Source organism: Merops nubicus, unplaced genomic scaffold (assembly GCF_000691845.1).
Source record: "Merops nubicus isolate BGI_N331 unplaced genomic scaffold, ASM69184v1 scaffold10930, whole genome shotgun sequence".
In the NCBI taxonomy this organism is placed as follows: domain Eukaryota; kingdom Metazoa; phylum Chordata; class Aves; order Coraciiformes; family Meropidae; genus Merops; species Merops nubicus.
In genome coordinates, this window is record NW_008580885.1 from 26,191 (window position 1) to 39,255 (window position 13,065).

Below are 13,065 nucleotides of genomic sequence, written 5' to 3' on the forward strand. Positions count from 1 at the left end.
TTGGTCTTTCTGCTTGAGCAAAACAAATCTGAGGCACATACTAAGTTCAGTCAGGAAACTAGTCCCACAAGCACCTGAAATGTTGAGACAAAGAGGGATATTCAAGCCAGGCTACCACAACAGTATCATTGCTCTAATGCTGGTCTAAAAGAACAAGCCTCCTTTCTGCCAAGCCAAGTAAAACAAGCAAGAAAAAGCCACAAAAAAGAGCAAACAATATAACAAAAAGAGCAAAGAAAAAGATTATGAGCGGTTTTTCTAATAGTGTCCTTTATCTGAAAGTTGCTATGAGCAGTTGTATCAGCACTTCTAAGATTTATTTCCTGAAAAAAATGTGGATTTCAGGCCTTATATTTAAGACGTTGCCTGTTACAACAGTCTGCCCTTATTTAAATTAACTGTACATTTTAATACTCTCTTGACCTCAATTATAGAGTGATGGTAAGGTCCACAGGCTACATGTGATTCCAGGGGGGGAGGAAAAACCCCTAACCCAATATTGTTAGTACTTCTGATACATTTGGTGCAAATGTCTAATAACTTGAAAATCATCTTTTGAAATTTACTTTTTCCTGATTTAAACAAAAGATTCATCCTTAGGTTCAGAACTTATCTTCAGGCCACAGTTCCTCATGCAGCTATGTATGAAATGCTACCTTCAGAAAACAGAAAGAAGGGATGTGGTTACCGGATTAAGTCAAGCAGTGCATCTGCAGAGCTCATGATGGGCTTTCCACCCTCTTCAGTGCTCTCCTTCTGTGCTGCTCCACCAGGGTGGATAATGGAGACCATAATTATTCCCACAACCACAGCTACGAACGTTGTCCACAGGTAGTAAGTGACAGTTATGATTCCTAATCGACTGGAAGTCTTGGCATCCAGGGCTGCTAGCCCAGACATTAAGCTGTGGAAAGAAAATACAATATGTATAGTATCTTTTGCATAACATTAATGCAGCTCACGCCTAATTATTCTACTTTCCTTGCTTCTCTTAGGATTGCCAACACACCAGTTTCTTCAGAAGCTTGCCAGTAAGCTGCAGCTTCTGTGTTTAAAGGGATGCTCCCCAGTGTGAGATCCTGGTTACCTGAAGGACCTTGCAAGCTGGGGCTGCACATCCGGGGACTGAATCCCATTGACTGTTCCCTGAGGCTCAAGGGACAGTTTTATATAACCTACAGATGTGATGGCTCAGTTCACAGGAGGAAAGGCAATAATCAGTTATAAACACACAGGTATGAAACTCCACACATATTTTTACAGATTCATAGAATAATTCAGGTATCAGGGGTCTCTGAAGGAAATCTGATCAATCCCCTCACCTCTTCCTATGTGAGGCAGGGCCACAACTTTGAAATTAAAACCACTAAGGGGCAGTTTTGTCATATAGTCCTTTTTTTTTAAATCTAAAAATGAGTTGTATTTTTTTTTCCTAAATCAATACAAAGTACAATATATTTTTGCTTTGCCAGGAGTACATTGGGAAGTGGACTGTGCCCCCAGCTGACGTTCATGCCAGTGTGTGGAATGCAGAGGACAGTCCTTCATGGGCAGGTGGGCCTCTGCAGTGAGGAGCAAGGAAAATGTTATGGTCACTCCAGCATTTTCTTTCCTCTTTAGCTCCCTGCCCACCACTGCCAGAGGATGACCAGTGTCCCTCCTCTGGCTTGTGTAGCTTGCCTCTGCCAAGCTATACAGCTCTCCACCAAGTGCTTTAACTCCCACTGACCTTCTTTTATAGGCAGATTAGACAGAACACTGCCTAGTCCCTGAACTTTCTTGAGGCTGCTCTGACATAGGCCCTGATGCAGCTTGCAAGCGACCTGAGGCTGAGAAAAAAAATTGAGTTTCCAATGACACTGGGGTTCCTTGGAGCATTAAATGGAGATTTAGCTTTCAGTGGTTCTCTGCAAACTCTTCAAAGCATACATGTCAGGAAAACTGCAGGTGAGATAAAACAGGACATTTACTATTTGGTGTGCCCCACTGCCTAGCTTTCTCATCAGAACAGAACTGTTCATCAGTGAACATGAAATTCCTCATGAACAGGCATTTACTAAGTTGCACCTCCTTGAATGAGATCTCCTTGACCTCACTCTGATGAGGCCGTCTAGACCCAATGCTAAAGTGCAGCTTAGCCTTTATAGTGGATTTAATGAAATCAAATGGGTGGGATTTAGTGCTCAGGTTCCTGCTATCCATTAGATTAATTAAGAAAATGTATTGCTTTTCTGCACTGCCAGTCTCCCATCTAGCATGGGTTTTGTTAACACTATAGGACCAAGAGGAAACCTTGGCTGCACTGTAATATGGATCATTTAGAAAACTAGCATCTTGGTAACTCTCACTCTTGCAACCATTGTTCTTCCCTCTTACCATTTTCTTTGATAAACAATCCACCTTTCTGCATGTCTGTAAAGCACAGTGTACAAACACGTTATTACATATTAAAAAAAAAATAGCAGCAATGATACTTTTTCCCTTGCTAATTCCCTTTGATGGACTCATCCAGAAAAGTAAATATTCTAATTTTTTTTTTTTTTTGATACAGCAGTTGAGTTAAATACATTTATCTCAAAATAATGTGTTAGTTTTCTGTAAAACAACTTTTATGTTGTTATTAGCTTTCTAGGAGTGAATGCTTCTCACAGGCTGAAGTTTCACAGGCCATTGGGACAGTTCAACAGCTCATTGATGCCCAGAGGAGATACTAGACTTCAGCCTTGACCCTAACCTTGCCAGAAAAAAAAATGGAAAAAATTAAAATCAGGTTGATTTTAACTAGATGGATGTTTTTCATGGCAATAATTTTCAGCATTCTTTTTAGATACACTTCACAAGGAAACAGACACCAGTGGTATGAAGGTCTGACCATTGGCCAGCAGGTCTGTAACTTGTAGGTAGGACACCACACAGAGTGATTACTTGGAGAGGACACTACTGAGGAAACAGCCTTCTCCTCCTGGTACTGCCCTGAGGCCACCACCAGAGTGGTAAAACCCCACTGCTTCCACTGTCCTTGATGCCACTGCGTTGTGTTTGTTCTACACAACAGTGGAGAGATGAACCCTGCACATAGCACTTAAACTGTCTTGACTGCTCACCTGAGAAGTATATCCAGAAGTACTTAAGGACAAAAATCCTAATTAAATATGTCCAGTGGTTCATCTGCCTTTAGGGGTGCTACCTCAGCCTCAAGATATTGGGCTATTAAGATCTGAGAGGATGCTGAACAGCTAGACTCTAATCATACATTGACTCCTGGGTGACAAATCCTGAGGGGGCTAATAATGAGATTGCTCTGTCTTGGGGATATTCATTAACAAGATCATCATCTGTAATGAGATTATCCTGTCACCAGATAAAGTCATGCTCCGTTCATGCTGTGATGAGAAAGTCCTCAAAAGTAATTAACTATGGAGGTGCAACAGGGGTAACTGTTGTGTGATAGAGGCATGCACAAAGGTCTGGGTTCAAACAAAGCCCTGTGGTTTTCATGGCCTACAATGCTCAGTTTTAAGAGGGGACCACTGGAAGGAATTCTCCAAAGGCTGTGGAGTAACACTGGGCACGTCCTTTTAAGCAATTGCTCAGAATCATTTGCAGAAAGAAATGCCTGTAGCTAGTATGAGACAGTAATCACTCATTAACTGTTATTCATTTGACTTCATACGTTTGATGTCAGAGGGAACAGGACAGAAGACACAAAGATTAAGAGACATATTGATTATGAAAGTTCTTGTACAAAGTAAGTAATACACAGTTACCTCACAGGAGTTCCTCACCATCATTTTCTAGAGCTCTAATATTCACAGGATGTAGCCAAAGAATGACAAGAAAAAGTACTTTTCTTGTTTCCTAGGGAATAAGGAAGTCAGGAGGAATAAGCTTCCAGATGGTTTAACTTAAGGTTACTGTCTCATGTTCAGGTTTTCCTTTAAATCTAATTTTCATCAGACACTCTTGGCTACATAAAAACTTCCCAACAGTTTCCCAAGTTTCTTTTAAGACTGAACAAAGATGTTCCCATGCCATCCACTACTAGATTCTCATGAAACACAATGGAATGAAAAACAGTGTATCTTTAATTCTTGTCAAGCCTCTGGATCTGGTTAGGCTTGAACTAACAGGACCAACACTTGATTCGTAGATTAAAATTATCTAACTTACTATGTAGCTAAGTAGCTTCCACACATAAATTTCATGTGTAGCTTCCATAGCATGTTTAAATGATTAACAAATGGACAAAACAGGACTAAGACAATGAAAAATAATCTGCAGCTTTTCTGAACAATTATAGTACATGTCACTTAGTACATAGAATCACCATGGCTGGAAAGGACCTCCAGGATCATCAAGTCCAACCTTCCTCCCAACATTTCCCTAACCAATAGACCATAGCCTCAAGTGCCACTTCCACTTGTTTTCTGAACACCTCCAGAGATGATAACTCTATCACCTCCCCGGGCAGTCCATTTCAGTGCCTAACCACTCTCTCAGTGAAGAAATTCTTCTTAATATCTAACAGAAATCTTCCCTGGCACAACTTGAGGCCATTTTCTCTTGTCCTATCCTCAGTAATTTGGAAGAAGAGACCAACACCAGCCTCACCACAACCTCCATTTAGGTAGCTGTAGAGAGCAATAAGGTCTCCCCTCAGTTTTCTCTAGGCTAAACAAGCCCAGTTCCCTCAGCCGCTCCTCATGAGGCATGTTTTCCAGACCTCTCACCAGCTTTGTTGCCCTTCTCTGGACCTGCTCAGGCACCTCTATGTCCTTCTTATCCTGTGGTGTCCCAGACTGGACACAGGACTCAAGATTCTGTCTCACCAGTGCTCAGTACAGGGGCACCACCACCGCCCTACTCCTGCTGGTCACACCATTTCTGATACAGGCCAGGATGCCATTGGCCTTCCTGGCCACCTGGGCACAGTGCTGGCTCATGTTCAGCTGGCCATCCACCAACACCCCCAGGTCCTTTTCCACCAGGCACTTTCCAGCCACTCCTTCCCAAGCCTGGAGCATTGCCTGGGGTTGGTGTGACCCAAGTGCAGGACCCGGCACTTGGCCTTGTTAAACCTCATAAAACTGACCTCATCCCATTGCTCCAGCCTGTCCAGATCCCTCTGCAGAGCCTTCCTACCTTCAAACAGATCAACACTCCCACTTAATTTCATGTCATCTGCAAAGTTACTGAGGGTGCATTTGATCCCCTCATCCAGGTCATTGATAAAGACATTAAACAAGACTGGTCCCAAAAACAAGCCCTGAGGGACACCGCTCGTGACCGGATGCCAAATGGATTTAACTCCATTCCCCACAGCTCTCGGGGCTTGGCCATCCAGCCAGTTTTCAACCCAGCCAAGAGTCCACCTGTCTAGGCCATGAGCTGCCAGCTTCTCCTGCAGAGTGCTGTGGGACTGGTTTCAAACGCCTTACTGTTCATCAGTCTGGAAAAACAAACCCATAAAAATGTAACTTCATGTTCAGGGATCATTTCTTAGTTTGTGTAGGAAAAAAATGACATCAAGCCTAATGTTTCCAAAATATGTGTTAATGAGTTTTGGATGAGATGTTAACCTTTGTAGTGCAGGATTTAAGTGAAATCTCTGATTACTAAGATGTAAGAGGCTTCTTGCACCTTCCTTTGAAATATCTGTTTCTGGATATAATAACAGATACTGTAATGAACTAAGTAGCCCCATGACCTCTTTACCTCCTGCACTGATCATTCCAATTACATGTAAAAATGATCTGCCTGTAGCTTTTCTTTTTTCTGTCTAGAATAGTCTGCTTCATTTTCTTTTATTCTATCTTGTTTATCCAAAAAATCTTGGATGAAGTTTTCTCAAACACTACACCTGATTTGAAGAATAGCCTCCAAAATCATTCTATCTGCTGTGTATCTGTGCAAATATCTGTCCTATGGTCATTAGATTCCTGTGGCTCTTTCAAGTCTCTTCAAAACTGTGTTTTGATAACTTGATAATATCTACACAATGCAAACCTGATGCTCCACAATATTTTCATGTTTACAGTCTTTCTAAGGTTTCTATTTTTATTCATAACAAGTAAATGTATCTGGCTTTTTTACTGAGACTTAAGTAATTAAAAATACACTTTATTTTGTTTTCTGGGAAACAGGTTGTTCTGACACAGCCAAATCTGTCTAGTCTCTTCTCTGAACTATCTAGCCACATTTGTATTGGAGAAAGAACACCAGAAAGCCAGTAAACTAAATAGCAGCATTTTTATCAAAAGCTGGATATGGCAAAAATTCAGAAAAAAAGTTTGTTTACTTGCAGCATTTTAATGGAACAGATAGTTAAGACAACTACTTCAATCGTTTCATTGCTGATTGTTAGTGAAAAAAAAAACTAGCTAAATTATTTTATCTAGTATGCCTTGATTAAAGCTTGTTTACATTTTTTGGACAGTCTCCATGTGATTTATTAAAGGTTAAAATAAATTATTTCTTAATGGGGTCCTTGTTGAGGGAGGAAGGTGAAGAGTGAAGCCAGGATCAGTGGAAGAGCTAGTGAAACCTAGGTTAAGCTTTTAAGGCGAAATTAGATGGGGGCAACTCCAGGAGTTATTTTATGTGACTCATTAAAAATGTAAAGCCAGTTACTAGGTTGTTTAAAATATTGGTGATAGTAATAGTACCAATGAAACTATTAAGCAGCAAGCTTCATGCCTGCTTTGAGAGAAACCTGCATAACACCCCCAAAACTACTACAGAAGTTTTGACATAGTGAGGAAGGGAATTCTTTCAATATCTTGGAAATCTAATTAGTCCCATGCAAACAAGTAGCTAAACCCTTATGAGCAGCTCCAGGCTTGTTCTGGCTATCACTGATAAGCATCAGAATCTTTATGAAGTATTTTATTTACATATAAAATTAGAACTTTCTATCTTCTCTGCAATTCTCTAGTTTTCCCTTGCTGTCTGATTAAAGCATGCTTTTTGTCCTGTGTCAAGAGCAAAACCTATATCCCAGGAAGGGAAGACCCAGGAAGCTGCTGTTAAGACCCCATTCAGCATGTTTATTTTGTCTTCCTCTCCACCAGAAGCCATCTGGATGTTGCTTTGAAATAGATGGATTATGGATAAAGTTATCAGAAGGGATTAGTGTGATTAGAAAGACATTAATCCTGTCAAGAAGTAATGGTCAAGTATTAACCACCAACAGTTGTTCCTAGAACCATGTTTGTTTTCATTCATCCCATACCCTCCCTCACATTCTCATTTTGTAATTGCATGCTGTAGAAAAGACCTTCCTAAGCAAGTTCTCCCAGTGAGGCTGGGAAGCTCCTCTAGCATACATTAGAGACGATTACATTGCCACTGAGCACCATGAAAGTGAAGTGCTGCCTCCCCTGATGCTGCTCGGGCATGCAGGCACTTCCCTTGTCGTCAAGGTCAGTGCCTGCAAGTTTCAACAGGATAATAATCTCCATTTCCACAGCACAAGCCATTTAATCACCTTCAAATGCGTTACTAATATAGCCTACCACCATACAGGAAGGCACTATCTCCGTTTCACTGACAAGGGAACAGAGAAATTAAGGCAGTTTATTCAAAGACAAACAATTCAAAGTGAAGTGAGATATGCCTGAAGTGGTCTCTGTGTCGCAGTGGACTGTGAGTCTTTTCCTCATCTGTGTCCAGCTATCTGTGCTCTCATGGCAGGCTGCTTCACTTCCATGGAGGTACCATTTATGGAGGAATAGTTTGCAACAGAGAATATAAAACTCTTGAAAGTAATGAGAGAAAGAGATAAGAAACTTTCTTTCTTTATTTCTCTATAGTCTGATGTTTAATTTTGCTCTTAGTCTCTAGTGTAGTTAAAATTATTTCAGCAGTGAGAAAGAGTGACTAGAATGACTTTTTCTCTCCAGAATATTCTCTTTCTTTCTTCTAACATGACAGAATACCTACAGAGCAAGACACTGCCATGGCTGTGATAGAGAAGCCTTTTGTTTTCATCACATGTTGGGGTTGTAGTGGTACTGGAAGGAGGACCATAGCCTGTTCCTCCCTCTGCTTCACCCTAGATGGTCTGCCCTTACTTACAGTTACTTGTTACAGTTTTGTTTTTCCATCTCCCAATGTCCTATCACACTGCACAGGAAAAAAATGCCTCCTGCTCATACATGTGCAAGCAGCTACTTAGGACATCTGTTGGTCTGTACTTGTATACACATTACAGATCATCAAGTGGCATCTTGGTGGGAAGCTGGTTCCATCCTACATCTCCAGTCCCATTCACCTACTTCTAAGTGATGCCAGAATCTCTCATGTGGCATGACATCATTTGTCTAAGTACAGAGAAGATAAAATCCTGCAGTAATCCATGCTCACACCCCAGACTAAGCTGGATCAGGTATGTGTTGTGCACTTGTAGAAGGATGTCCCATTTGTGTAGATGGATGTTTGTGTTCAGCCCAGACAGGCAATAACGTCACACCTGGGCTCTCTGGGAATTTTACTCAGACCCCAACAGTTTTGCAGACTACTGGGGTTTTAGCACACTTCTGCTGATCTGGACACCACTAAGGAATTATCATGATCACTGGTAGTCAGTGGAATGATGCCCAATATCATGTATAATTAAAAGTTCCATAGTATTACAGCATGATCTTCAAAGGCCACGACAAGACTAGAATCCTCCTGAAGATCCAGGGAACTACTAAGAATCATCTCCTTTGAAAAGCAAGTAATAACAAACAGCATTTTTGAAGTTTATGTATCTTGATAGAAATGAAATAGTATCTATGCTCAAAAAAGACCACAAATACAAAAGATGGTAGCTGTTTTACAAATAGGACTGTTGCAGCAGCTCTTGTATGGCTAGATTATCAGCCGTAATAGCACTTGAAATGTGAATTAACTTTTCATAGAGCCTCAGTATATAACTATTTTACTAAGCACACTGGAAACTCGAAGGTGTCAGGCATGGTGGAAAATCTGGCTCTTGATCTTCAAACAATGAGCAATATGTTAGAAGATCTGTCTGTCTGCAACTTTTTGAGATTCTGATTTTTTAAATAATGCCTTACAAAATAGCAAGAGTTTTATATTTTACTCACAATGTTGAGATCTCCTTTTTGTTAATATCTAGCACTTGTAACTGTAACGATAAACTGACATATATACCAGAAATCCTGCCAGGAATTCACAACATGCTGTGTATTTTCTTAGTGTACAACAGGAAATGTGTTTTTATGGACTAGTGTAAACAAGGCAGGACTTTGTAGAGCACAAAGTCCCACAGCCATTCTGTCACTGCTTCCTCCCAAATGGCCCAGTGTGCAAAGCTTCTGTGATACATCTAGGAGTGCTGGAAGGGGGGAACAGCAACCTTTGATCACTGACTGATAAAGGAGATCTGAGATACTGTAGTGCAGCTCACACAGAATTCAGGCTAGCTTGTTGACTTTAGCTGTTCTGAACAAAACAAAACAAAACAAAACAAAACAAAGTTTCCTAAATTCAAAGGTCAGGATGCAAACAAAACCAAATGAGCTATTGAATATGGATGTGCAGCTTCACATCTTTGGAAAGAGCCAAGGATCTTAATAATACTTGTTTTTCTGCTCTGACAGTTCTTTCATGTGTTTGTAGACTAAGAAAAGGGCAAAAGGATTTGAAACTTAAATTTGGATTAAAACAAATGTCAGATTTATTCAACTGTTTATAGTTCATACATCTTTCTATCCTAAAGAAACAGAGGGAATCCAGACAGCCCTCCAAGCTTCACTTCATTGCCATTTCTTTTGTGAGACACTAAGTGTTTTAGAGCTCTTAGGGGACTACAGAAAAATTCTGCCAGGTCACAGTCTGCTTGTATCCCATTCATAATCACTTCAGTGCTTCCCACACCCAGTCTTATCTTGTGATCACAGATTTCTACTGCACGTCACTAGTTCCCTGCTGACACAGTCTTAATAATTTGTACTGAGTTGGTCCAATTTTGTCATGTATAACTCTGCAAACATGTCATTTTGCACTGAAATGGTGTAGACCTCTAGGTTGCACAAGTAAAAGAAAACACTACAAACCAGTATGGGACTTGACCATCCCTATTCCTAAATAGAGCTAAGAACATCAATAATGTTGCAGATGATGGTGTAGTGAAACCTCTGAAGATGTCTGAGGCACAGAGGAGGGAGTCTTAATAAGGTTTCCTAAAACAGAAGGAAACTTTCCTCTACAAGCTCAAGCAATCTCAAAGCATCCTTTGAGGAACTTTTGGGGTAATCGGACATCTGTTCTGCAATATAATAGCAATATGGCTAATTCAAAGGAGTATAATGGTGTCGAGTGAGATTGCTTTCTGACCAGCTCTTCTTATCCTTGGGTATTGCTGTCTGACCAGTTCTTCTTATCCTTGTGTAATCCTTCCCTTTCAGATTCATCCAAGTACAGTTTTGCATTTCACTCTGAACGTAAATATACTTATCCCCTCTAGTCGTGTCCTTAAAACTCCTATTTCTAGAATGACCTTTTCCACAATAAAGACTGTAGATCTCATGTCCCAGGAAAGGAATAATGTCCTGTATTCACTGGTGTGCAATGTATTTTTATTATTATTTAGCTCAGAAATGGAATGTTATATACACCTCATGTTATCATTCAGGTACCCCACATATTTTCCTATACTAACCCAGCAGAAGCTTTACCCTCCCCTGTTGGGAAAGTCTTGTCCTCAAGTGAGAACAGTTTTGCTATTGGCAAAGTAACATTGGTAAAATAGAAATTTCAGAGTCTAATAATATGAAGAAAAAGCCCCATGTTTCAAAGAGCAATTTAATTCTATGGAAAATACACCTGCTTTGGTACATTACAGGACATTGTTCTGAGCAGGCTCCTCAGAGAGCTGCAGGCAGCATTTTGCAGCTGCTCCTCAACACCTCACTACATAATACACTACATAAATTTGATTGCACTTGATTATGCCCCAGTTTGGCAGCTGCACAAGAATAAGAGCAGAGTGATTAGTATTTAGGAAAGAATGGCCAGAGGGAATAGTTTAATTCACACATAGCAGAAAAGACCAAGCCAAAACTGTTGAGGAGCTTATGTTATCTTCCTTTCCCATTCAGTCCTCAGTTCATTTATGTGAATTTCCCATGACAACAAAGAAAGTATCTCTCAGTACCAGGAATGAATTAGAAGAAATAGAACCATAGAATCTTTAAGGTTGGAAAAGACCTCTAAGATCAAGTCCAACCATCAACCCAACATTACTATGACCACTAAACTATGTCCTAGAGTACCATTTCCACACGGTTTTTGAACCCCTCCAGGGATGGGGACTCCAACCCCTCCCTGGGCAGCTTGGTCCAATGCCTCACCATCTCTTTAAAGAAAGAAATTCTTCCTAATATCCAATCTAAACCTCCCCTGGCTCAACTGAAGCTCATTTCCTCTCGTCCTATTGCTAGTTTCTTGGGACATGAGACCAACACCCACCTCACTACAACCTCCTTTCAGGTAGTTATAGAGGGCTATAAGTTCTCCCCTCAGCCTTTTCTTGTCCAGACTAAACAATCCCAGTTCCCTCAGCTGCTCCTCATAACATGTTCCCCAGATCCCTCACCAGCTTTGTTGCCCTTCTCTGGACCCACTCCAGCACCTCAATGTCCTTATACTGTGGCACCTACAACTGAACCCAGTACTCAAGCTGTGGCCTCCCCAGCACTGAGTACAGGGACACGATCACTTCCCTACTCCTACTGGACAAGCTATTTGTGATCCTGGCCAGGATGCCATTGGCTTTCTTGGCCACCTGGGCACAGTGCTGGCTCATGTTCAGCTGACCATCCACCAACAACCCCAGGTCCTTTTTCACCAGGCACTTTCCAGCCACTTCTCCCCAAGCCTGGAGCGTTGCCTGGGGTTGTTGTGAGCCAAGTGCAGGACCCAGCACTTGGCCTTGTTAAACCTCATACAACTGACCTCAGCCCATTGCTCCAGCCTGTCCAGATCCCAAAGTATTGCACATATTGTCATTCATACAAACCCAGTATTACTGAGTGAATTAATTTTGGCCGACATCTTGGTTTAAATTTAATGATAAATAAGAAAAAAGAGATTCATAGCCTTTTGGAGAGCTGTATTTCTGAATAGACATTATATCAACCATATCAGGCATGGATTTATAACCATGGTATAAGATTTAGACTGCAAATTTTGGTACTGGTCCCTGAATGTTTGGATCAAATTTTTCATCCTGAACAAATGGCAAGCTTATGTAGTAAAACAGATAAATAATCTCCAGTCTGAAATCTCTCACCAGTTTCATCCACAGCAGACAGCAAGCAAAACAGCGTACTAACAAGTACTGAGAAGTAAAATTTGGTATGGCACAATACAGCTGAAGGGCAACAGAATTCCATTAGAGAGGAATGAGCTTTATTTTTCATTAGTGGGCTGTTAAAATGCCAATGTGTTCCCCAAATCAAAGAGCTGTGAAAAAAAATTATATGGGGAAAAGGGTAGTATAACGAGTAGTTTCTGATTAAACACTAGGCTTTAACAGCATGAGTAAGAATGACCCACTCACGAATCTGAGCAGAAGGCTAAGGGATTACCAGAACTGATGGCATTATGGACAGGAATCCCCTTAAAGACAGACAGTTCTATATTTAGCATATTGTACTTAATTCAGCAACAAAACTCCAGTACTAACAAATATTAGTACCTACAAATGAGCCCTTAAATAAATATAAAATTTCATCAGCATACTCTTGCTTGTATCAGGCACAACATACTCAAAGGAACAAGGATAATAATTTAAGAAAGAAGTACAAGTCTAATCAGTTATTTAGCTTTCTTTATAAAGGGAACAGTCTTTAACAGATTCTGCACATGGAAAAGGATCAAATCTCTGCTACCCATTATTTCTTAACTATCTAGAAAATGTTGAGTGACAAATAAATACAAAATGTAATAATTATCCTAAGCTTAAACAAAATAAACTGCTTTTCCTAAAGAGAATAATCACTGTGGTAACAAGCCTGTTAGGAGAGCTGAACAGTTCAGCCCTGACAACTCTTT

At 40.6% G+C, this 13,065-nt stretch overlaps 1 protein-coding gene across 1 annotated transcript in view; it reads right to left on the reverse strand.

The window, feature by feature from the left end:
• The window catches only part of LOC103776849 (excitatory amino acid transporter 5-like), a gene marked incomplete at its 3' end in the record, with an annotated part of 37,268 nt that overhangs the window by 18,260 nt on the left and 5,943 nt on the right, over positions 1-13,065 (reverse strand). The window contains exon 3 of the mRNA XM_008944412.1: positions 689-904. Within this exon, the coding sequence (XP_008942660.1) occupies positions 689-904 (216 nt within the window). The remainder of the gene's footprint in view (positions 1-688; positions 905-13,065) is intronic.